Source organism: Zalophus californianus, chromosome 2 (genome assembly GCF_009762305.2).
Source record: "Zalophus californianus isolate mZalCal1 chromosome 2, mZalCal1.pri.v2, whole genome shotgun sequence".
In the NCBI taxonomy this organism is placed as follows: Eukaryota; Metazoa; Chordata; class Mammalia; order Carnivora; family Otariidae; genus Zalophus; species Zalophus californianus.
Genome location: NC_045596.1, coordinates 54,767,327 through 54,792,853, shown reverse-complemented (window position 1 = coordinate 54,792,853; position 25,527 = coordinate 54,767,327). Strand labels below are relative to the sequence as shown.

Genomic DNA, 25,527 nt, shown 5'->3' with positions numbered 1-25,527 from the left:
TACAAAGCCTATTTCTTTTCAAATCTAAAATGATATTATGCAAATCACTAGCAGGATCTCTCTAGAATGGAAAGTTGATGATGCATGTTTGCTTTCATGCATTTCTTGTTTGTATTCATAAAAGTGACACTGAGTTGAAAGTTTATTCATATAGGATTAAGTAGCTGCGGTTTTAGCCTATGGCTCCTGAAGCTTTTGTAATTTGGCATTGTACACCTGATACTCCCCAGATGTTTTCTCAAAGGAAGAAACATTAACACTCCTATTCATTGGTCTCCATTCCCCACCCCCATGCTCACAGCTCTTGTATGGGATTTATAGATATGACTGCCACAGCACATGAAGCAGTGTGTCATTGGTTATTGAACCATTCTTCTGTTGAGAGTCCTACCGTTCAGTCTGTAACAGTGTGAGTTTGTGTGCATCTCAGTGGTGGGATATGATCTTCCTGTCATCTGCTTTCTTCATTTGTCCTAATCAGAGGAACTCTGCTGTGATGGGAAGATAGATTTCAAAGCTTATAAATCTCCTTGAGGTCTAGTTTTTCTTCTTTGGTTCTCTTATTGTTTTTGAATGACTTGAAGATATAGTAAGATTCTCGGAGAAAATGATCAAATAAATGAAGAATGAATGAAAGATTGGATAGATGAATCTATAAATAATAAATCAATTGAAGAATTTTAACATGGACTCAGTGGAAAAGCTGTCTGGCACTGCAAAATAATAATAATAATAATAATAATAATAATAATAATAATAATAGTGCCCCAGGGGTTGAAGGCATGAGTTTGAGATGACTGCTAGTTCGGTTGTATCAAAGAAGTCATTTAATCATCTCTGGGCCTCAGTTTTCTCACCTGGGAAATGTGTTGAATTTTACAAGTAGCCTCTAAGTTATCTTTCACTTCTGAATTTAGGTTTGAAGCCACTTAAGAGGCTAAGTAATATTATACTCCATGGAGCTTCTGTTTGTTGTTATATTCTGGCACCTTAGCTTTTGTCCATTGGAAGACATGTTGCCTTTCCACAGCCAGTTGTCTAGATTCTTTTTAATCAGTCAATGCACACATTGTCAATATTTTCTATACTCAGCAGAATTCAGATCTTTCAAGTTCCACTAGTTTTATAAGGTAAATGTATTACTTATGCCAAAACTATCATCTTCTTAACTATTTAGGTCCATAAACTGTATCTTTTGTGCTTGCATTTACATATAAAATATGTTTATATTCAAAAGAAAAAATCCCTATAAATCAACCAATATTTATTTAAAATTAATTCAGTGCGAAACATTGCACTAAATCTTGTGAAGTAAATATGAAAAATACCTTCTGCCCCCAAAGCTAAATTCTAATGAAAGAGATAAATAAAGTTGACTACAATGGCAAGTTGTAGAGAAGGAGCACTACAGAATGAGTTAGACGACCAGGATTTTTTAAGCCACTTGACTCTAATCAAGTATCCTCTCTCTCAGCCTCTGTTATTTCATAGGTAAAGCTGGCATAATATCTGCCTCTCATGGATTTATAAAATTCCTACTCTTTACCAGGCACCTTAATGAATCTTAATAATAAAAATATGAACAACAATAGTCCAGCTCATTGAGGAGTTCACAGTTAAGTTTAGATTAATATACATGCAAACAAATACTTGACACAATATCATTAGTACTATTGTTGATCATAAGGTGCTAAGAAAAAAAGCAAAGAGTTATTTTTCTCCTCCTAAATTGTGGAAATTTCCTCTAACCCTGATGTGATAAAAATATAAAATATACAGCATCACATTTGAAGTAGTCTTGTCAAATGAATTTAACCAAAATCTAATCAAGTCTTTAGATCTGTTTAACTTTACAGGAAATGAGGGAGCTAGAAGAACAAGTTAAGTGATATCATAAGAAAGCATTCAGACAAGCAAGAAGGTGAGATGTTCTAAAGGACAACCGGTTTGATTTCTTCAACAAGTCAATGTCATTAAAATTTTAAAATGAAACAGGACTCTTCTTTAAAAGACTTAAAAGACATAACAACCAAATATATTACATGGTTCTTGATTATGTTCTAACTTGTACAAACCATCAGTAAACATAAGGCAGATAAAAGAGGGAATTTGAAGATGGACTGGATAGTAGGAGATACTGGAGAAATATTGCTACTTTTTCGGAGTGTAATGGTATTATGGTTATGTTGGAAATACCCTGTTTATAATGGTGATTTAGTGAAAAGTCATAATGCCTTATTTCATATTAAAATATGGCAACAAAATGAATGAAGCAAAATGGCAAAAATATTAACAATTGATAAAATGATGTGATAAATACAGAGGTGTTCCACTATACTATTCTTTCTAAATTTCTATGTATCTGAAACACTTCATAATAAAGACTTAGAAGATAAAAAGTAAATAAGATAAGAGATTTGAAATCACTTTGTAAACTCTAAAAGGATAGGCAGAGAAAAGAGGGGGTAAAAAGTGCTGGAGGAAGAATAGTCCTTTTATAAGCATGTGTGCTACTTTGGACCACACTGCTAAGAGAAGTCAGGACTGGCCACCACAGAGAGCCAGTGCCTCCAGAAATATAAACCGGGAGCAACATCATGGATTCTCAGATCCTGATCTTTTTAACACCTCCCTTCATACCAAGATGACCTTGATGAAAATTGAAGACAAATGGCTTCTTGCTGGGAAAGGTAGACACAAGCAACTTGATCTTATCCAAAAGAAAACCAGAAAGGCTGTAACCATTACCATGTAAGAATAACTGGTGAGTTTTCTTTTTCACAGAACAGTAGGATTTGGCACCCAAAACAGAGGTTTGAAACCATGGATGATTGCCCTTCTCATTGTGTTATTACTGACAGTGGTGGCAGTGACTATTGGTGTTCTGACTCACTTGTTAGTCTCTGGTAGGTAAAAATTATGGATTTCATCCAGTTTGTTTTCATTTTTCTGTAAACCTTCATTTGTATATATGTATATGTAATTTCATCCAAAAACAGTTTTGTACTTTTACCAGCAAATGCCCATATTTAGAATTTTTTTAATTTATTCAGTATTTTATTAAGAAATAATTACTGACTGCCTAATTATATATGAGTACTTTTCTGGATGACTCAAGATACAGCATTAAGTAAAGCAGACCAGTTTCCTATCTACTTAGAGATCACAATCTAGTATTCTTTTGAGATTCTATACAAAATATCAAAAATAATAACAAATTTACTAGCAATCATAACTCTAATAACTCAAGTGAAAAAATTTGATAAATTAGTTATTAAATAAGTTGGCTCATTTACTTATCCATCTTATGGATATAAGTTGGCTCATCTTATCCACCAACATTTCAAAGGCAAAAGAAAAACACGTCCAATGAAATAATGAATTTTGAAATAATTGGTAAACTATAGATATGACAGAATGTTGTTACTTATTTTTAGAGAAAATTTTATTCTTTCCAAAATGATATTCAGGTATTTTTAAATTGCCTAAATAAATAAATAAAATTGATATATTTATAATCACACAAATACTGCATTTTAGAATTCTTTCTAAATTGCATCATTCTCTGCACAGACTGCAAACCATTAACATTTTTTGACAAATCTCCACAGTGTCACTCACACAAATGTATATGATAAAACAACTAGCTCAGGTTGCTTCCTTGAATGGTCTCATCTATTGTCATCTTCCACAGATTTGATGGGGAGTGATGAAGACTCTATCAGGAGCTTTAAAAGTTTTAAGGAACACAGTTCTGGGCTTCCTATGACAACCTCACCTGTAGTTAATGCCAATGGCCAAAGATTCTTAGGTCAGTTAATTTGACTGCATAAAAGCCCCTTTATTATGACTATAAGGTTTTATAACAATATGGATTGTATAGATAAATATCAGAGGGGCCAAAAAAGCACTCCTGAGTCCAAGATGTCCCACGTAGAAGATGTACTATCCTGAGATCCCTCTTTCTTTCCTAGGTCCATAACTGGGAAACCCATTTTATCTTCCCTGAGCCAGGCTCCTCAGGGAGAGATATTGTTCTGTGGTTGCTCCATTCTCTATCTTTAGTTCTTTGTAGCTTTCTTGGCCACCGCGCCCCCAACAAGGACATACTCCTAAGATTACCAGATTTCCCAGGAGTCTCCACTGCTTTCTGTTTTCTTACCTTTCCCAGTAGCCAAGCAGAGATCTGTCCGATTCACCCTAGTTACACAGTGTTCTTACCTTCCACCTCTGACAGTTTTTCCCCTTTCTTTTCCTGTCTTTCTTACTGTTCCTGGCTCTCTGATTACAAATCAAAATTCACAAGGACGTTCATTTACATCTACTTCCAGTAGAGTATAAGGTGGTATACATTTCATTGTCCCTCAACAAGGGACAATATAGGAATTAATAGTTCTAGCTCTAGAGTCACACTGTCTAGGTTTAAACTCAGGCCACTTGCTAGTTATATAGCATGGAGCAAATTACTTAAAACCTCTGTGCCTCACTTACTTCACCTATGAAATGGAGGTAACACCAATCTTAGAGAGCTAGAACGAGGACCAAATGAATTAATACATGTAAAGTGCCCAGAACAATATTTGGCAACATAGTCCACACTAAAAAAATATCAGCTATTATTAACATAAAACATTAATCATTATTTTCATTAATATTATTATGAAACTAAATTTTTAAAAAATCTCATCAATAATTTAAGACTCTATATTAGCCCCATTATATTTGTTTGTGCCTTAGATCCTGAAATCTATGCCCATATCATGTAATTTTCTACTTTTCCTTTGTATCACAGGCCAGAAAATGGAGTATTATCACAGCACCTTTAAAATTTCAGATCTACCAGTCAATAGTAATTCTGGACAAAACAGCACATACCAACTTAAGGACTTACGGGAGATGAGCGAGAATTTGGTAAGTCACACAATATCCTTTCTGTTGTAAAATAATGTAGATGGAAGGGATTTGTGGATCATTTCCCTCAATATTTCACAAAAGATGATTTTTCAGACACTTGCATCAAAATCACCTTGAAGATTCCTAAGCGCCGCCCCCCCAGATTCCCTGAATCGGTGTCTAATGAGATGGGTAGGCAGGGCTGAGGGAGTAAGGGAATCTGCATTCTAACAAACAGTGATTCTGACAAGCCACTCTTTCTTACTCATTCATCTCATCTAAAGGTGAGAGAACTGAGGCCGACTGTATCACAGGCTATGGCTTCCCCCATTGCCCCATAATATCACCCAAATGGTAAAGTTTAGCCATATCAGAAATGGTTATCTGTAAACCCACATGCTTTTTTTGTAGGACCACATTTTAAGATTTAAAATATTTTAAAAATATATGAGAGAAGGAAAGATAATCACAAATATTCATTTTATCTCACAAACATGCTAATAAAGATAAAATAGCCAGTGTAATGTTCAAATGCAATATTAATAATTTCGTTAAAACTAAAATACAGGATTGCCCCCAAAAAGGAAAAAGGAAACTCAGTTATATAATAGTTCTCCTCAGTATGTATGTGAACCATCACTCAAAAACTAAGCTCAGTTTAACTTCTTTGACAAGGAAGCATGTCAGTACAGTTATTTCAAAAGGGTAAGAATGGCAGATGTATCGGTTTGTTTTAGTAGTCAAAGAACCTTTTTTCCTTTCTTTCTCAAATCAATTTTCATGTTTTCATATCACCATCTGACCTTTATCCGTATGCATACTCAATTGCAACATACTTGCAATAATATCATGGAGTTTATAACCTATATTTTCAAGCCTCACTAAATGATGCATTTTGTTCCATCTTGCAGTCTTGTCCCTCCAAATTATTAATTAACATTTACAGGCTGAAATATATTCTTCCATTCTTTTGTATCTACAGCACCTTAGAAAACAGCATTTGCAATACTTTCTTGAGGAATACCACAAAAAAAAAAAATCTTGGATACATGCCCTAGTACTTCCTTTATCCCTTTAATCCTGAGTGACTCCACATAACTTCTTCAATATGAAAACAATAATAAAAAAAATCTGTCTTCAATGTACAAATTCTTTGAACTTGGGAAATGTTTACAGTAAGTCGAGAAAGTTTAAAATCTGTTTTCTTTATGTTTTATAGCCAACATTGTTGTTGATGTTTTAGTCTAACCAAGACATTGTCTTTACTGAAGTAAATGGACAGGAATGCAATAGATCTTTTAAAAGGAAGTGAAGAAATGCAGAAGTGCTTTTATAATAGCAAAATTGTGTTTGAAAGTGGACTTTTAGGTTTCAGTAAAGCATGCATCTCTAGAAGTGAAGGAGCCTCAGGTGCAAAGGCTGAGTTAAATAATAACACATCATGAGCACAGGCAAGGCACTTCTCTGGTCATCATTATTTTTCTCATAACACATTCCCATTCACCTCACTTTGCAGGCAACCATTCTTTATTTCATGTGTATTCTTTTGTTTGCATTCATTCATTCATTCAAAAAATGCATTTTGTTGTTTTGTATGCACATGCTTTAAATTTATTCTTTGTGTTATAAATCACTTGTCTTAGTCAGTTTGGGCAACTATATCAAAGTACCCGACACTGAATGGCTTATAAATACCAGAAATTTACTTCTCAAAGTTTTGTAGGCTGGAAGTCTGAGATCAGGGAACAGCATGGTCAGGTTCTGGTGAAGACCCTCTTTCAGGTTGCACATTGCAGATTTCTAGGTATATCCTCACATAGCAGACCTAAAGGGCTCTCTGGGTTTCTTGTTATAAGGGCACTAACCCCACTCATGACCTAATCACCTCTCAAAGGCCCCACCTCCTAATACCATTACCCTGAGGGTTAGCATTTCAACATACGAATTGGGAGGTGGGGGGCAAATATTCAGTCCATGGCATCACTTCTTGTTTCATACTTTTTTACTCAGATGTTTTTAAGTTCTATCCATGTTGCTAAATGTACATTTAATCCATTGCTATTGGCTGCCACAGAATGATTCATAGTGTGTATCTACCATATTTTACCTCCTGCCCATCAACCCAAGAAATGCTATACTAAACTGCCTCCGACTTGTCCCCTATGGACCTGTGGAAAGTTCTTCTGAAGGCAGAAATACTGGGTCATTAGGTGTGCATCCACTTAATTTGACTAATTAGTGCGAGATTGCTCTTCAGAATGGCTGAACCAGTGTACACTCTCATCAGCAGTGCATAAGAATTCCTATGTCATCTTTGCCAGCACGTGGTATTATTTGGCCTGCTGATTTCTGCCAGACTAATAGGTAATAAGTTATATCTTATTTGTGATTTAATTTACATTCTTCTAATTACTAATATGCTTGTGCACTATTAAATATGCTTGTTAGCTGAGTTTTCATTTTCTATTAATTTTATTTTATTATGTTATGTTAGTCACCATACATTACATCATTAGTTTTTGATGTAATGTTCTATGATTCATTGTTGGCATATAACACCCAGTGCTCCATGCAGTATGTGCCCTCTTTAATACCCATCACCAGGCTAACCCATCCCCCCACCCACTTTCCTCTAGAACCCTCAGTTTCTTTCTCAGAGTCCATAGTCTCTCATGGTTTGTCTCCCCCTCCAATTTCCCCCACTTCATTTTTCCCTTCCTATTATCTTCTTCTTTTTTTTTTTAACATATAATGTATTATTTGTTTCAGAGGTACAGGTCTTGATTCATCAGTCCTACACAATTCAAAGGGCTCGCCGTAGCACAAACCCTCCCCAGTGTCCATAACCGAGCCACCCCAACCCTCCCACCCCCCACCACTCCAGCAACCCTCAGTTTGTTCCCTGATATTAGGAGTCTCTTATGGTTTGTCCCCCTCACTGGTTTTATCTTGGCTCATTTTTTCCTCCTTTCCCCTGTGATCCTCTGTCTTATAGATTTTGGATACTAGCCCTTTATCTGATATGTCATACAATTGGTTTTGTTGACTGTTTCCTTTGCTGTGCAAAAGCTTTTCATCTTGATGAAGTCCCAATACTTCATTTTTGCCCTTGCTTCCCTTGCCTTTGGTGCTGTGTCTAGGAAGAAGTTGCTGCAGCTGAGGTCGTAGAGGCTGCTGCCTGTGTTATCCTCAAGGATTTTGATGGATTCCTGTCTCACATTTAGGTCTTTCATCCATTTTGAGCCTATTTTTGTGTGTAGTGTAATGAAATGGTCCAGTTTCATTCTTCTGCATGTGGATGTCCAATTGTCCCATCACAATTTGTTGAAGAGACTGTCTTTTTTCCATTGGACATTCTTTCCTGCTTTGTCAAAGATTAGTTGACTATAGAGATGAGGGTCCATTTCTGGGCTCTCTATTCTGTTCCATTGATCTATGTGTCTGCTTTTGTACCAGTACCATATTGTCTTGATGATTACAGCTTTGTAATAGAGCTTGAAGTCTGGAATTGTGATGCCACCAGGTTTGCTTTTCTTTTTTCAACATTCCTCTGGCTATTCGGGGTCTTTTCTGGTTCCATACAAATTTTAGGATTATTTGTTCCAATTTTTTGAAAAAAGTTGATGGTATTTTGATAGGTATTGCATTGAATGTGTAGATTGCTCTAGGTAACATTGACATCTTCACAATATTTGTTCTTCCAATCCATGAGCATGGAACGTTTTTCCATTTCTTTGTGTCTTCCTCAATTTCTTTCATGAGTATTCTATAGTTTTCTTAGTACAGATCCTTTGCCTCTTTGGTTAGATTTATTCCTAAGTATCTTATGGTTTTGGGTGCAATTGTTAAGGGGATCAACTCCTTAATTTCTCTGTCTTCTGTCTTGTTGTTGGTGTATAGGAATGCCACTGATTTCTGTGGATTGATTTTATATCCTGCCACTTTACTGAATTCCTGTATGAGTTCTAGCAGTTTTGGGGTGGAGTCTTTTGGGTTTTCCGCATAAAGTATCATATCATCTGCCAAGAGTGAGAGTTTGACTTCTTTGATGATTCAGATACCTTTTATTTCTTTTTGTTGTCTGATTGCTGAGGCTAGGACTTCTAGAACTATGTTGAATAGCAGTGGTGATAGTGGACATCCCTGCTGTGTTCCTGACCTTAGGGGAAAAGCTCTCAATTTTTCCCCATTGAGTACGATATTCCCTGTGGGTTTTTCATAGATGACTTTTATGATATTGAGGTATATACCCTCTATCCCTACATTCTGAAGAGTTTTAATCAAGAAAGGATGCTGTACTTTGTCAAATGCTTTTTCTGTTTCTATTGAGAGGATCATATGGTTCTTGTTCTTTCTTTTATTAGTGTATTGTATCACATTGATTGATTTGGGGATGTTGAACCATCCTTGCAGCCCAGGGATAAATCCCACTTAGTCGTGGTGAATAATCCTTTTAATGTACTGTTGGATTCTATTGGCTAGTATTTTGGTGAGAATTTTTGCATCCATGTTCATCAGGGATATTGGTCTGTAATTCTCCTTTTTGATGGGATCTTTTTTCTGGTTTTGGGATCAAGGTAATGCTGGCCTCATAAAATGAGTTTGGAAGTTTTCCCCCCATTTTTATTCTCTGACACAGCTTCAGAAGAATAGGTATTAATTCTTCTTTAAATGTTTGGTAGAATTCCCCTGGGAAGCCATCTGGCACTGGGCTCTTGTTTATTGGGAGATTTTTGATGACTGCTTCAATTTCCTTACTCTTACGGGTCTGTTCAGGTTTTCTATTTCTTCCTGGTTCAGTTTTGGTAGTTGATACATCTCTAGGAATGCATCCGTTTCTTCCAGATTGTCTAATTTGCTGACATATAGTTGCTCATAACATGTTCTTATAATTGTATTTCTTTGGTGTTGGTTGAGATCTCTCCTCTTCCATTCATGATTTTATTTATTTGGGTCATTTCTCTTTTCTTTTTAATAAGTCTGGCCAGGGGTTTACCAATCTTATTAATTCTTTCAAAGAACCAGCTCCTAGTTTCGTTGATCTGTTCTGCTGTTCTTTTGGTTTCTATTTCATTGATTTCTGCTCTGATCTTTATTATTTCTCTTCTCCTGCTGGGTTTAGGCTTTCTTTGCTGTTTTTCCCCCAGCTCCTTTAGGTGAGGGTTAGGTTGTGTATTTGGGAACTTTCTTGTTTCTTGAGAAAGGCTTGTATTGCTATATACTTTCCTTTTAGGACCGCCTTTGCTGCATCCCAAAGATTTTGAACAGTTGTGTTTTCATTTTCATTGGTTTCCATGAATTTTTTAAATTCTTCTTTAATTTCTTGGTTGACCCATTCATTCTTTAGTAGGATGCTCTTTAGCCTCCATGTCTTTGAGTTCTTTCTGACTTTCTTCTTGTGATTGAGTTCTAGTTTCAAAGCATTGTGGTCTGAAAATATGCAGAAGTGATCCCAATCTTTTGTTACCGATTGAGACCTGATTTGTGCCCTAGGATGTGATCTATTCTGGAGAATGTTCCATGGGCAATAGAGAAGAATGTGTATTCTGTTCTTTCAGGTGCAATGTTCTGAATATATCTGTGAAGTCCATTTGGTCCAGAGTGTCACTTAAAGCCTTTATTTCCTTGTTGATCTTTTGCTTAGATGATCTGTCCATTTCAGTGAGGGGGGAGTTAAAGTCCCCTCCTATTATTGTGTTGTTGTCGGTGTGTTTCTTTGATTTTGTTATTAGTTGGCTTATATAATTGGCTGCTCCCATGTTAGGGGCATGGATAATTACAATTGTTAGATCTTCTTGTTGGATAGACCCTTTAAGTAGGATATAGTGTCTTTCCTCATCTCTTATTATAGTCTTTGGTTTAAAATCTAATTTGTGTGATGTAAGGTTTGCCACCCCAGCTTTCTTTTCATGTCCATTAGCATGGTAAATGGTTTTCCACCCCTTCACTTTCAATCTGGAGGTGTCTTTGGGTCTAAAATCAGTCTCTTGCAGGCGGCATATCAATGGGTCTTGTTTTTTTAATCCAATCTGATAGACTGTGTCTTTTGATTGGGGTATTTAGCCCATTTACATTGAGGGTAACTATTGAAAGATATGAATTTAGTGCCATTGTATTGCCTGTAAGCTGACTGTAACTGTATATTGTCTCTGTTCTTTTCTGGTCTATTTTACTTTTAGGCTCTCTCTTTGCTTAGAGGACCCCTTTCAATATTTCTTGTAGGGCTGGTTTGGTGTTTGCAAATTCTTGTAGTTTTTGTTTGTCCTGGAAGGTTTTTATCTCTCTTTCTACTTTCAATGACAACTTAGCTGAATATAATATTCTTGGCTGCATATTTTTCTCATTTAGTGTTCTGAATATATCATGCCAGTCCTTTCTGGCCTGCCAGACCTCTGTGGATAGGTCTGCTGCCAATCTAATGTTTCTACCACTGTAGGTTACACATTTCTTGTCCCAAGCTGCTTTCAGGATTTTCTCTTTGTCTCTGAGACTTGTGAGTTTTACTATTAGATAATAGTAATATTATCTAATAGTACATATATAAGTTTTTCTTTCTTTAAAATTTTGGAAGGCAGTTGGTTGTCGGGGTGTTGACCAATTTTTATTGATTTTGAGGGGGGTTCTCTGTGCCTCCTGGATTTTGATGCCTATTTCCTACCCCAATTAAGGAAGTTCTCCACTATAATTTGCTCCAATATACCTTCTGCCCCTCTCTTTCTTCTTCTTCTGGGATCCCAACTATTCTAATATTGTTTCATCTTATGGTATCACTTATCTCTCAAATTCTGCCCTCGTCATCCAGTAGTTGTTTATCTCTCTTTTTCTCAGCGTCTTTATTCTCCATCATTTGGTCTTTTATACCACTAATTCTCTCTTCTGCCTCATTTATCCTAGCAGAGACTCCAGTGTTGATTGCACGTCATTAACAGGCTTTTTTATTTCGACTTGGTTAGATTTTAGTTCTTTTATTTCTCCAGAAAGGGATTCTCTAGTATCTTCCATGCTTTTTTCAAGCCCAGCTAGTGTCTTTATAATCGTCATTCTGAACTCTAGTTGATGTCTTATTAATGTCCGTATTGATTAGGTCCCTGGCAGTTGGTACTGCCTCTTGTTCTTTTTTTTTTTGAGGTGAGTTTTTCTGTCTTGTCCTTTTGTCCAGAGAACAGATGAATGAGAGAACAAAATGCTAACAGGGTACAACAACCCCAGAAATATATACACTAAACAAATCAGAAGAAACCCAAAACCGGGGGGAAAAAAGGGAAAGAAAAAACAGAAAAGAATATGATCAGGCTGGTGAATAGATCAGAGCCACACACTGGAGTTTGGATATTTTTGGTCTGTTAGAAGAAACTGCCTCCCAAAATTTTAAAGAAAGAAAAACTTACATATGTACAAAAATAAGGGTAAATACAATGAAGGGATGGAATATGACTGTAAAGATGAAAATTATAAAAGATTTTATAAAAGGAATTGATAAGAAGTTGGTTGAAAAAAGAAAGAAGAAATATTTAAAACAAACAAACAAACAAAAAAACCTGGAGAGAATGTGATCAGGCAGGAGATTAGAACAAAGCCATACACTAGAGATTTAGGGTATATTTTGGTTTGTTAGAAGAAACTGTATCCCAAAATTTTAAAGAGAGAAAAACTTATACATATGTAAAAAATAAGGTTAACTACAATGAAGGGATAGAATATGACTCTAAAAATGAAAATTTAAAAAGATTTAAAAAAAAAGAATTGATAAGATGTTGGTTGAAAAAGGGAAAATGAAAAATTCAAAAAAAATAGAAAAAGAAAAAATAAAGAACATTTTAAAAATTAACTTTGAAAGACTAAAGAATCATGGGAAAAAAGCCATGACTCTATGTGCTATATTCCCCTAGTGCTGGAGTTCTGCCGTTTTCATTGATTGGTAAACTTGGTCTTGACTGGCTGTTTTTGCTGATCTTCTGGGGGAGGGGCCTGTTGCCATGGTTCCCGAATGTCTTTGCCCAATACGGTGTTGCCCCGCCCTTGCCAGGGGCCAGGCTAGGTAATCTGCTCAGGTTTGCTCTTGGTAGCTTTTGTTCCCTGAAAGCTTTCCATACAGCTTTGGAGGATGGGAGTGAAAAGGGTGGGCTCCCAATCTCTGCCTGGGAGGAGCCCAGAACTCAGGGCCCCACGCCTCAGTGAGCCCCCAGAGAAAAGCAGTTAGTCACTCCTGTCTCCCTGGTCTCCGGCCGCACTCCGTGCTCACCTGGCCTGTGACCGAGCATTTCTATCTCTGGCACACGACCACCGTTTGGAGTCTCCAAACCCAGCACATTCCTGTGGTGCACTCCCACGCCACTCTTCCCAGGGAGGAAGGGGAGTCTCCCCAGATCTGCCGCTTGTTGGGTCCCTGCTCAAGAGCAGTGGCCAGACTGTGCTGCAGATCACAGTTTATGCAACCCTGAAGGGAGAGCCCACTCCTCAGCTCCGTCTCTGCAGCCGGCTTCCCCGCTCTGATACCTGGGAGCTCTGCCACACTCAGGCACCCCCGGTCTTTCTGTGACCCCAAGGGTCCTGAGACCACACTGTCCCAGCGAGGGTTCCACCCCCTGCTTAGCCACTGGAGCATCACCCCTCAATAGAGCCGACTTCTAAAAGTTCCCTCAACAGAGCCAACTTCTAGAGTGCTCCACTGCTCTATCACTTGCTGGTAGCCGGCTGACGAAAACTCCCTTCCCCCGTGGTTTGTCTTCCCAAATATCGGCTCAGATTCATTTCTCCGCATGTCCTACCTTCCAGAAAGTGGTCACTTTTCTGTTCAGAGAGTTGCTGCTATTCTTTTCTTCAATCTCCTGTTGAGTTCGTTGGTATTCAGAATGGTTTGATACCTATCTAGCTGAATTCCTGGGACCAGACGAAATTTAGGTTTCCTACTCCTCCACTATCTTACTCTTCTTTTCAGTAATAATGATTTCTCTTGCTTCCCTCCATTTCTGACTTCCAAAACATAAAAAGAAACTGGGTGGCTCAGTCATTCAGCATCCAACTCTTGATTTCAGCTCAGGTCTTGATCTCAGGGTCAAAAGTTCAAGCCCCATTTTGGGCTCCACACTGGGTTTGGAGCCTACTTTTAATCTGTATGAAAACTGATGTGAGTTCTTGAAAATGGTCCAATCAGGAGACAATGGTGTGATGTTACAAATATAGAGCTTGAACTGGGGGCACGCCCCCAGTGCCACCCCAGGTGGCACACTGGGCAGGGGTACCAGGGAAGCCTCCTTACCACTATTCAAAGCAGACCCCACAACAAAGGCAAGTGCTAAGCCTGGGCTGGGTGCTCATCATTTCCTATTTTTCCCACCGTGAGAGTCCAAGAGAAATTTAACACTGCTTGCTCCTTCCGGGGCTCAGAGACCCAGCCTTAGTGTAATAGCAGCCGCCAGAGATAATCAACTTCCCAGCCAATGCCAGTAGCTCCTGGCAGCCCCACGACCAATGTCAACGTGTGCAGGGGGACCCCGAGTTTTCATTTTTACAAACTGCAGGTACTTATCCTTTACATGTTTCTCTATTAGAGTTATTTTCCAGGAGTTCCTTATATTTTCTAGATATATACAGGCTGCTATTGTAGAAATTACAATTATCCATTCTGTTTTTTATTAATTTGGACCATGTTGTGCTTCATGAAATAGAAATCCATAATTTTGAAATAATCATCTTCATCAATTTTCTTTGCCTTATGTTCATGTTTTTCAGTTTTTTTTAAACAGTCATTCCCTCTCTCTAAATCATAAAAATATTTTACTATATTTTCTTCTGTTAATTTACAGTTTTACCTTTTATATTAGGTCTTCAATGTATCTAAAGTCCACCTTGTATGTAATGTTAGGTAGGGACCCAGGTTTTATTCTGCATATAAGTGATCCAGTTTTCTCAATTTAACTAAACAATCTTTCTTCCCAATATATGGTATGATTGTTCAATTCTTTACGTTTCTTTGCACTTGAGTCTTGCAGAAAAGGAAACATGATCTATCTCCTCAAATTGCTTCCAATCTCTTTGGAGAGCTGAGAATAACACACATGAAACTGAACAGCATGACATAATTGAGAACTAAATTGTATGTTGAGGACCTTAAGAGCAGAATAACTTCAAAGAAAAGGAATTCAACTAGGTTTCCCATGGTCAAAAAAGACTTTGCATTATTTAGCCTTGTTTAAATGAGACAGGTGTCCTTTTTTCTCCATTCACCACCAAGTTACCTCTAGAAGAATTACACAAAGCATTTATGCCTCATTCTGAACCACTCCTGTTTATTGTTGCTAAATCCCAATGAATAAAACCAGATTCTTCTCTCTGCCCTATATGGGTGCTTACTAGACAGCCAAAAAGATAGGTTGCAGGTCCTGTTCTTCCTCATAATTGGGGATTTACTGATTTGAATGCAAATGGAAGTGCAAAAGTAAAATGAGTTCATGCTCAGATACTGCTAAAAGAACTCCAGTAACCAGACACCAGTAATTCGTGACACTCCCAAATAGGTAGGTCACTTTCTTTAATTATTGTAAGTTTGGGTCGGGTCACTGGCTGAGGTAGTACTTTATTTGAAGAAATATATTCTAGCAATATCAGGAAATATTTTTAAACTATAAGGTCATTACAAATGTGAAAGCTATAAGCTTGTAATACCATAACAGTAACTAACATGTATTGAGTGCCAAGCACTATATTAAACATCCTATATGTATTATTTCAGTTAATCCTCAAAAACAATTTTATGAGTTAAGTGCAATTACTATCACAATTTTACAGATGAGAAAATCAAGGTACAGAAAAGTTAATTTACTCAAGATCATACAGCTAGTAAATAATAATAGTTAAAATATCAAATTACATGTTCCTAATAAATTTCCACTATCCCTAAGAATCATCTGTGTGATTTTACTTCCCATCTACAATCCCACAAAATTCCAGAAATCAAGTAATTATCCCTGTTACATTAGTCTCTTGCAATTACACTGTCAATGTTGGCCGGCAAGCATCGTTTGCATTAACAATGGCAATGGTTGGGAATTTTCTTAAGGTTGTCTCTCCCTAAAAAACACTGCTTCTGTGCCCAAGGAGCACCCAGGGATACTTGAAAAGGGCCTAAAATGATTCTCAAAATATCCTTGATACTATGTCTATACAGTCTATAGCTGTAGAAACAAGGAACTTGGGAACAGAAAGAGATGCAAGGAGATAAACTAATGAGAAACACTCTCTAAAGGAATTAGAAGACAAAAGTGAGAGACTTGGCTCTGATCAACACTGAGGCAGGAAATGCTTCTACCAAGAAAAGGCAACTGAGTCAAGGTAAAATTAAACTTGGCAAAGGTATTACTCTTAAAGTTTGGAGTTGCATAAAGTAAGAGAAGTAAAAGATGCTCCATGCTTGGTGTAGGGCTGTGGCCCTACACCTAGAGAGAGGAAACTGGATTTGGAAGATTTGAGAAAAAACTAAGCAGACATTATCAAGAAACTTCTATTTCAGAGGTTAGAAAGATTGGATGTAGAGTATGGCTGAGACCTTACGTGAGAACACAGACTTACATTTATTTTGTAATTAAAGATTAGGTATATCTGAAAGAGGAAGATGTGTTTCACTGCACCTCGGACTTCAATGTATTTAATTTGAATCCTGGAAGAAAAAGATAATTGTTGTATATTTCATGTCTAATCTGCAATGTAACACTGCAAAGGAGACATGATTATCCACACTTTATAGATAAGAGAACTAAGCCTCTGAAGTTAAGGTCCACAGCCAGTAAATGACAGGAGGATATGTGAAGCCAAAGAGGTAATTTGAACATGTGCTCTTTCCATTAAATTGTTCTACTTGTCAGGAAGGAACTCAGCTAAGATAGGAAACTTAGTTCTACATCAATTTTTCTCCCATTTAATATTTAAATTTATTATTTTCCTATTTTTTTAATTTAAATTTTGTTAGTTATAAATCACATATGTTGTGCTAGGTAACTCTTACTTAAACAACACATTGGGTTTATTTATTATATAAGTATGTCCTCCGCCATAGTTTCCTCACTTCCCGGTATTAGTTTTGTGTTCAGCTTTATTGAGATATAATTTACAGATAACATTGTGTCAGTTTACAGTATAAAACATGTTGATTTGATATACTGCAAAATGATTACCACTGTAATACCTCCATCATGTCACATAATTACCCTTTCTATTTTGTAGTGAGAACATTTCAGATCTTATTCTCTTAGCAACATTCAAGTGTAAAACATAGTATTATTAGCTATAATGCCTATGTTGTACATTAGATCCCTAGAACTTATTCATCTTATAATTGGAAGCTTGTACCCTTTCATCAACATCTCCCTGCTTCTTCCATGCTCCACCCCCACCCCCAGCCTTGGTAACCACCATTCTATTCTGTTTCTGTGAATTCAGCTTTTTAGATTCCACATATAAGTGATATCATACAGTATTTGTCTTTGACTTACTTCACTTAGCATAATACCCTTAAGTTCTATCCATGTTGTCCCAAATAGCAGAATTTCCTTCTTTCTTGTGCCTGAATAATATTCCTCTGTGTGTGGATATTCCTCATGTGCACATGCACACACACACACACACACACACACACACACACACTTTTGTATATATACCCATGGGATTGCTAGATCATAAAGTAGTTCTAGTTTTAATTTTTTGAGAAAATTCTGTACTGTTTTCCACAGTGGTTGCACCAGTTTACATTCTTCAGAAGAGTGCACAAGGGATTGCATCCTCTCCAACACTTGTCATCTCATCTTTTGATGATAGCCATTCTAAAAGGTGTGAGATGGTATCTCATTGAATTTTGATTTGCATTTCCCTGATAATTAGTGATACTGAACCCCTATTCATGTACCTGTTGACCATTTGGTATGTCTTCTGTGGAGAAATGTCTATTCAGCTCTTCTACCCATTTTTAATCAGACTTTTTTTTTTTTTTTTGCTGTTGAGTTGTATAGGTTCTTTATATATTTTGGATATTAACCCTTTATCAGATATATGATTTGTAAATATTTTCTCCCATTCCATAGGTTTCCTTTTCATTTTGTTGGTGACTTCCTTTGATGTGCAGGAGCTTTTTAGTTTGATAGAGTCCCACGTACCAGTTTTTGCTTTTGTTACTTGTGCTTTTGGTGTCATATTCAAATAATTGTTGCCACAACCAATATCAAGAAGATTTTTCCCTATGTTTTCTTCTAGAAGTTTTATGGTTTCAGGTCTCATGTTTAAGTCTTTAATCCATTTTGAATTATTTTTGAGATGGTGTACAGGGGCCCTATTTCATTCTTCTGCATGTGGTTATCCAGCTTTCCAACACTATATACTGAAGAGATTATCCTTTCCCCATTGAGTATTCTTGGCTGCCTTGTTAAATATTAGCTGATCATAAATGTGAGGGTTTATGTCTGGGCTCTTGATTATTTTTATCGGTCTATGTGTCTGTTTTTATGTCAGTACTCTGCTGTTTTGATTACTATAGCTTTGTATTAGTGTTTGAAATCAGGAAGTGTGATGTCTTTGGCTTTGTTCTTCTTTCTCAAGATTGTTTAGCTATGCAGGGTCTTTTGTAGTTCCATACAACTTTTAGGATTTTTTTTCTATTTCTGTGAAAAATGCCACTAGAATTTTGATAGAGATTGCATTGATCTATAGATGCTTTGGACAGTATTTATCTTTTAACAATATTAATTGTTCCAGGGCGCCTGGGTGGCTCAGTTGGTTAAGCGACTGCCTTCGGCTCAGGTCATGATCCTGGAGTCCCGGGATCGAGTCCCGCATCGGGAATCCCTGCTCAGCAGGGAGTCTGCTTCTCCCTCTGACCCTCTTCCCTCTCGTGCTCTCTATCTCTCATTCTCTCTCTCTCAAATAAATAAATAAAATCTTAAAAAAAAAAACAATATTAATTGTTCCAATCCATGAACACAGGATATCTTTCATTTATTTTTGTCTTCTTTGATTTCCTTCATCAAAATGTTATAGTTTTCAATACAGAGATCTTTCACTTCCTTGGTTAAATTTATTCTTAAGTATTTTATTATTTTTAATATGATCTTTTTTTATTTCTTTTTCAGCTATTTCATTGTTAATGTATAGAAATGCAGCCATTTTCTGTATGCTTATTTTGTATCATGCACTTTTACTGAATTCATTCATTAGTCAACAGTTTTTGGTGGAATCTTTAGGATTTTCTCTATATAAGATCATCTATCTGCAAATAAAGACAATTTATTCCCTTCTGATTTGGATGCCTTTTATTTCTTTTTCTTGCTTGATTGCTCTGGCTAGAACTCCAGTACCATGTTGAATAGGTGGTGAATGTGGGCACCCTAGGTGTCTTGTTCCTGATCTTAGAGAGGAAGAGTCCAGCCTTTCTCTGTGAAATATTATATAAGCTGTGGGCTTGCCATAGATGGCCTTTATTATGTTGAGGTATGTTCTTTCTATATAAAATTTGTTGAGGATTTTTATCATGAAAAGATGCTATGTTTGTCAAATGATCTTTCTATATCTATTGAGATAATCATATGATTTTTATCTTTCATTCTATTAATGTGTGCATCACATTTATTGATTTGTGTATGTCGAAGCATCCTTGTACCTCAGGAATTAATATTGCTTCATCATAATGTATGATCCTTTCAATATATTGTTGAATTTGACTTGCTAATTTTGTTGAGAATTTTTATATCTCTGTTCATCAGGGATTTTAGCCTGTAGTGTCTTTATCTGGCTTTAGTATCAGGATAATGCTTGCCTTGTGAAATGAATTTGGGATTGTTCCTTCTTCATTTTTTTTTTTTTTTGGAAGAGTTTGAGAAGAATTATTGTTCATTTTTCTTTAAATGTTTGGTAGAATTCACTAGTGAAACCATCTGGTCCTGGGTTTTTCTGTATTAGGAGGTTTTGATTACTGATTCAACCTCCTTACTCCTTTTTTATTGATCTGTTCAGATTTTCGATTTCTTCATGATATAATCTTGGTAGGTTGTATGTTTCCAGGGATTTATCCATTTATTCTAGGTTATCCAGTTTGTTAGTATATAATTGTTCACAGTAGTCTCATATGATCCTTTGTATTTCTGTAGTATCTGTTGTAATATTTCTTCTTTCATTTTCTGATTTAGAGTCTTCTCTCTTTTATTCTTAGTCTAGTGAAAGATTTGTCATTTTTTTTTTACCTTTTCATAAAACCAACTCTTAGTTTAGTTGATCTTTTCTATTGTCTTTTAGTCTCTATTTCATTTATTTCTGCTCTGACCTTTGTCATTTCTTTCTGCTAACTCTGGGCTTTGTTTTTTCTTCTCTTTCTTCTTTTTTAAAATTTTAATTTTAAAATTTTATTTAAAATTTAAAATTTTAAATTTTAATTTTAAATTAAAAATTAAATTTAAAAATTTAATTCCCGTATAGTTAACATAATGTTATATTAGTTTCAGGTGCACAATAGTTTTTCTTCTTTTCTAATTCCTTGAGGTGTGAAGGTAGGTTGTTTATTTAAGGTCTTTCTTTTTTCTTAATGTAGGCATTTATCACTCTGAAATTCCATCTTAGAACCGCTTTTGCAGCATCCCATAGTTTTGATATGTGTTTCCATTTTCATTTGTTTCAAGATTTTTTTTTGTTTTCCTTTTTGTTTCTCCTCTGACCCATTGGTTGTTCAGAAGTGTATTGCTTAATTTACACATATTTGTGTAGCAAATTTTCTAGCTTTCTAGCTTTCCTCCAGTTACTAATTTCTACATACCATTGTAGTCACAAAACATATCATGATTTCAGTCTTAAATATTTGCTAAGACTTGTTTTGTGACTTACAATGATCTATCCTAAAGAATGTTCTGTGTGTGCTGGAGAAGAATGTGTATTCTCTTGCTGTTGTGTGGAATGTTCTATAAATGTCTGATTAGTCCATTTTGTCTAAAGTATGGTCAAGTCCAATGTTTCCTTGTTGATTTTCTGTCTGGATAATGGATCCTTGCTAAAAAATGGGATACTGAAGTCTTCTACTATTATTGTATAGTCTATTTCTCTCTTTCAGATCTGTTTGTTTTTGCTTGATTTATTTAGATATTCTAATGTTAGGTACAATATTTATGATGGTTATATCTTCTTGATGAATTGACTCCTTTGTCATGATATAATGACTTTCTTTGTCTATTGTTACCAGTTTTGACTTATGGTTTCTTGTCCATATCAGTTTTTGAGGAGGAAGACAACTGAAACAAACAACTATAATAGAGGAAGGAGGTTGATGAAAATATCTGCATGTATATGTTTAGCATAAACAATCTATGATTGGAGGAAAATGTGGATGGGTGTTTTCTGAGAGAAGTTTTTTTGAGAAAGGAAACAATCTGAACTATCTCCAAACTTCCTGATAAAGTTGTGACTATAGCACAGTCTTTACTGGATAATCTACTTAGATTATTGTTCATCATTCAGGAAGTATAAGAGATTCTAAGAGTAATGATTCATATCCTCTCTCTCTCTTTCTCCTTCTCACCGAATAATTTAGAGATTTCCAGGACAACACACCTGGAGAGCACAGGAACCTTCTAAAAAACGACCTTCCTTTGCCTCAGGCATTCTAGTTTAAATATCTTTAGTACAACTTTAAAAAGACACAAATTAGGGGCGCCTGGGTGGCTCAGTTGTTGGGCGTCTGCCTTCGGCTCACGTCATGATCCCAGGGTCCTGGGATTGAGCCCCGCATCGGGCTCCTTGCTCGGCGGGAAGCCTGCTTCTCCCTCTCCCACTCCCCCTGCTTGTGTTCCCTCTCTCACTGTGTCTCTCTCTGTCAAATAAATAAATAAAATCTTTAAAAAAATAAAAAAATAAAATAAAAAAATAAAATAATAAAATAAAAAGACACAAATTATATATATTCCTCTTCTAAAATGGTAATTCAGAGATCTAAGCCTTTGTGTTATGCTGAAAGTTAATAATTTATCCTTTACCACCTTAATTGCAAACATTTCAATTTATTGAATTTACTTTGGCTCTCAATCTCAGGAATATAAACCAATTTGGGATAAGGTTATCCAATATATTGCTACTTGCTATGTGTGATCAGACAGTTACAGATGTCCATCTGTTTCTTTCTGATGTCATACAAGGAAACACTGAGAAGGACTAGTGCAATCAAAGAAATAACTTTGCTAATATCACATAATGTCACAACCTATTTGTTGATATCATTACCTCCTGGTTTAGAATAATGAGAAAGTCACACTTCCATGGCACTCCACCCACACACCCCACATGACATTGGATCCAACTGTCATCTCTAATAGACACAGCACTGGGTTCAAAGCTGTGGCAGTTGTTGTTTTTTTTTAAAGAACTTTTGTGAACCCAAAGTGACTTAATACCCAGAAGGCCACCAAGCTTCAGAATCCCCTAAACACCATCACTGTTTGAGTTGGCCACACTCTATGTAGGTTTAGAAAAATTATTCATAACTGACTTTTTGATTCTTGTTTTGCCAAAAATCTAGAATTTTAAATAGATACAACTTTAAAAATTGCAATAAGAACTATCAAGATTATAGTTCTCATATTTAGAAGGCAAAGAAAACAGACTGCCTTTGGAGAGGGATAAAACAGTTTCTTCACCCCTTACATGCTGCCTACTACACATCAATGGGTAGGAGTTTTTAGTAAAAACCCACATGTGTGCTTATCCCAAGGTCAGCTGGCTCACTGCTTTGTCACCTTGAGCAAGTAATCTATATAATGCAGACAATAATAGTATTCACCTCAGAGGGTTGATGAGAAAAGCAAATGAGCTCAGAAATACAAGGGAGTTAGTGCTTGGTGCACAGGATACACAACTATGATGACTATTCCTACTATTATATCTATCGCATTGTTACCATGGAGGGGCTTTCCATAAGCAATCAAATTTCCTGAAAATGTCCAAAAGGAGAAAGAATTCCCATCAGTAATTCATAGTCAGTTTGCTTTTTTCTCCAGAAGCATTGGTCTAAATCTGACGAAAAGCTCATTAAAAACTCTTGCAACTTTCCTGGTAAATGCAAGACTTTCTGATAAATTTTCGCTTTCTTTCATTCATTCATTCATTCAACAAAACATGCTGTATTCCTACATATTGTAGAGCATGAAAAAACCAACACTTACAGCTAACAGGTGTACAGTGTAGTAAAGGAGATAATACACTTGCATAAATAACTATATTAAGGAGGAAGTAGAAGGTATAGTAGGGATAAGAAAAATTAAGACAGAAAGAGGAAAGATTACTCTGAGGTTCAAGGAATAACCACAAAGAAGATATTATCTGAAATAGACCTTGAAGGAGAGTTGTGGCTCAGAAAAGCAGAGCCAGTAAAATGGGGGAGGGTGTTACAGATTCAAGGAATAGCCTGTAAAGGGCAAGTACACAGGAAATAAGGGTTAAGCCTGACAGGTACAGGTGGTGTTGAAGACCAGACGGGATGGAAGATGGGCAACAGAAGGTGAAGCCCTTGAATATCTGACTCTGTGACCAGAGACAAAAATGAATTGTGCTTTATTCTCTATTTTTACCTTGAGGTGAGCCCCTAATTTCAGTTAAGTCTTTTAAGGCTAAACGTGTGTTGTTGTTTTTTTTAAAGTATCTCATACTGTTCTTTGTGTGCTACTCTTATAATTAGGAGAAAGCAACAGAATCTGAAGTCTTCTTCATGGCATGTTTGTGGGTCCTTTAATTCTCAGGGCTCATCTGGTGTAACATTGGAAGAAACTGTTTTTATATTCCATTGGCCGATCTTTGGTGGCATATCTATCTGAAGTTTGCAGTCTCAGCCCTGAAATACCTCCTACGTAAATACTAAAGATTGCTGAGAGAGAAGCCAAGTTGGGAAGCCTCTGATGGTGAAAGGCGGGTGACATGTGTAAACAGATTTTGTTCAGGAATGAGAGCCGAATGGTTGGGCGCGTCTGTTTGTTGGAGTTAACAGCCTCTCCCTAACTCTTTTATTAAACACTACACTAACTTTCAATTGCCCTTTTAGAACTTAATCTCAGTGCAACTTCCAGCATTTCAAAATCATCAAACATAAAGAGGTACTACCCTGAAAGGGGTGGGGTCTGTGTTTAATGTTAAGTGACTAATTACAACTAGTAAACTTGGCAAATGCCCCAGAATGGGAGGTGGGCTAGATTTATAAATCAGTATCTCTATTAGTTTGTGTAAATAATACATTTATAACAAACTGGCACACAGTTTAGAAAAAAGTGTTCTTCTAAAACTTCTAAAAATTTAAAATGCCAAAGTATCAGCAGAAAGTTTCTTATGAGGTAAGCCTTCATCTTCTAGGAAAGAGTAATCATGATTAATGATTAATCATTATTTTAGGGTCTCTAGAAAGCTAGTTCATACATAAAATCCATTCAGCAAGAGTTTAGGTTCCTGTTTTCTCTGATTCCCCCTGCTGAAAATTCCTTTATTGTAGAAACCCTTTTAGCCAGTCCCTGTGCCTCAGCATTTCTCAGTGTTTTCCTCAGGCTACCTGATCACCTGGAGATCCTGGGCCTCACCCCAGGCTAAGCAAAGAGGCTTAATAGGGGCAGGGTTCTGAGATTTGTATTAGAAAGAAGAAAACTTTATCTCTATGATTATTGAAGCCACTTATACTTAGATTCTTCTTATGATATTCTGCCCAGACAATTGAAACCATCTCAAGACCGGATTGATGCTGGGCACAGATATTTTTCTTAGCAGCCATGTGAATTTAGAATGATGTCATCTAAAGTCAAAAACTTAATCTAATACCTTCACCAACAAGTTACAGACAGCGAAGGGAACAATTGTGGGTGGAATTTCAGAGGATAATTACAAACCAAACTTCTATAAATACTCAACTGTTATTTACTTTTCTTCCCTTTAATATTTGACACCTTTCTTCCTGTTGGGTTGGCCTGAGTTTTTTGTTTTGTTTTGTTTTGTTTTTTTGCCATTTCTTTCCTTTCAGATTTCCCCCAGATACTGAGTAATAAGACTAGCTGTGTGTAACAAGAGAAATCATTACAATGCCACTCCTGCAAAAACACACCTTCCAAAACAGTTCCATTTCTAGCTTATAAACTCATCTCCTCAGCCCATTTAAGCTCTTATGTAAATACAAATAAGTGTGTATATTTTGGATACTAGCAATTTTTCTGCTTTCTAAATACTGCCTTTGATCTTCAGGTTTACAAGTATATGACCAATTATATCTTGACTAGTTCTATACTTTAAGTCAATCAACCGTTTATTTTATGACTTATTGTTTTGTGTTCTGTGAAAGAACTTGAAGCAAAATGTACATCACATATAACAAGGAGGCTGTGCAGTTAATGAGAAGAGATGGCCCTGCAAACAGAAGAACTAAATTTAAATCCCAGTTATGATCCACATGATGCCAGGGAAATTTACCTAATGCCTCCAAGTTTCCTCTTCAGATAAAATACAAATCAAGATAATTTTTATTCCATACCAGTTATTGTAAGGGTTAAAGGAGATCAGGAATATTTTGTGTCCCAATTAAGCACTTGTGAATGCCTGGTAGTGCTAAGGAAGCCATGACTTGTTCCCTGATCTCTGATACAGCCTTTA

General features: G+C 36.3%; 1 protein-coding gene across 1 annotated transcript in view; it reads left to right on the top strand.

Annotated features, from left to right (window-relative positions):
* Positions 1 to 323: 323 nt before the first annotated feature.
* The window catches only part of LOC113925574 (transmembrane protease serine 11A), a 45,539-nt gene continuing 20,335 nt past the window's right edge, over positions 324 to 25,527 (top strand). Inside the window, exons 1-3 of the mRNA XM_027600110.2 lie at positions 324 to 409; positions 2,770 to 2,906; positions 4,793 to 4,911. Of these exons, the coding sequence (XP_027455911.1) occupies positions 324 to 409; positions 2,770 to 2,906; positions 4,793 to 4,911 (342 nt within the window). The remainder of the gene's footprint in view (positions 410 to 2,769; positions 2,907 to 4,792; positions 4,912 to 25,527) is intronic.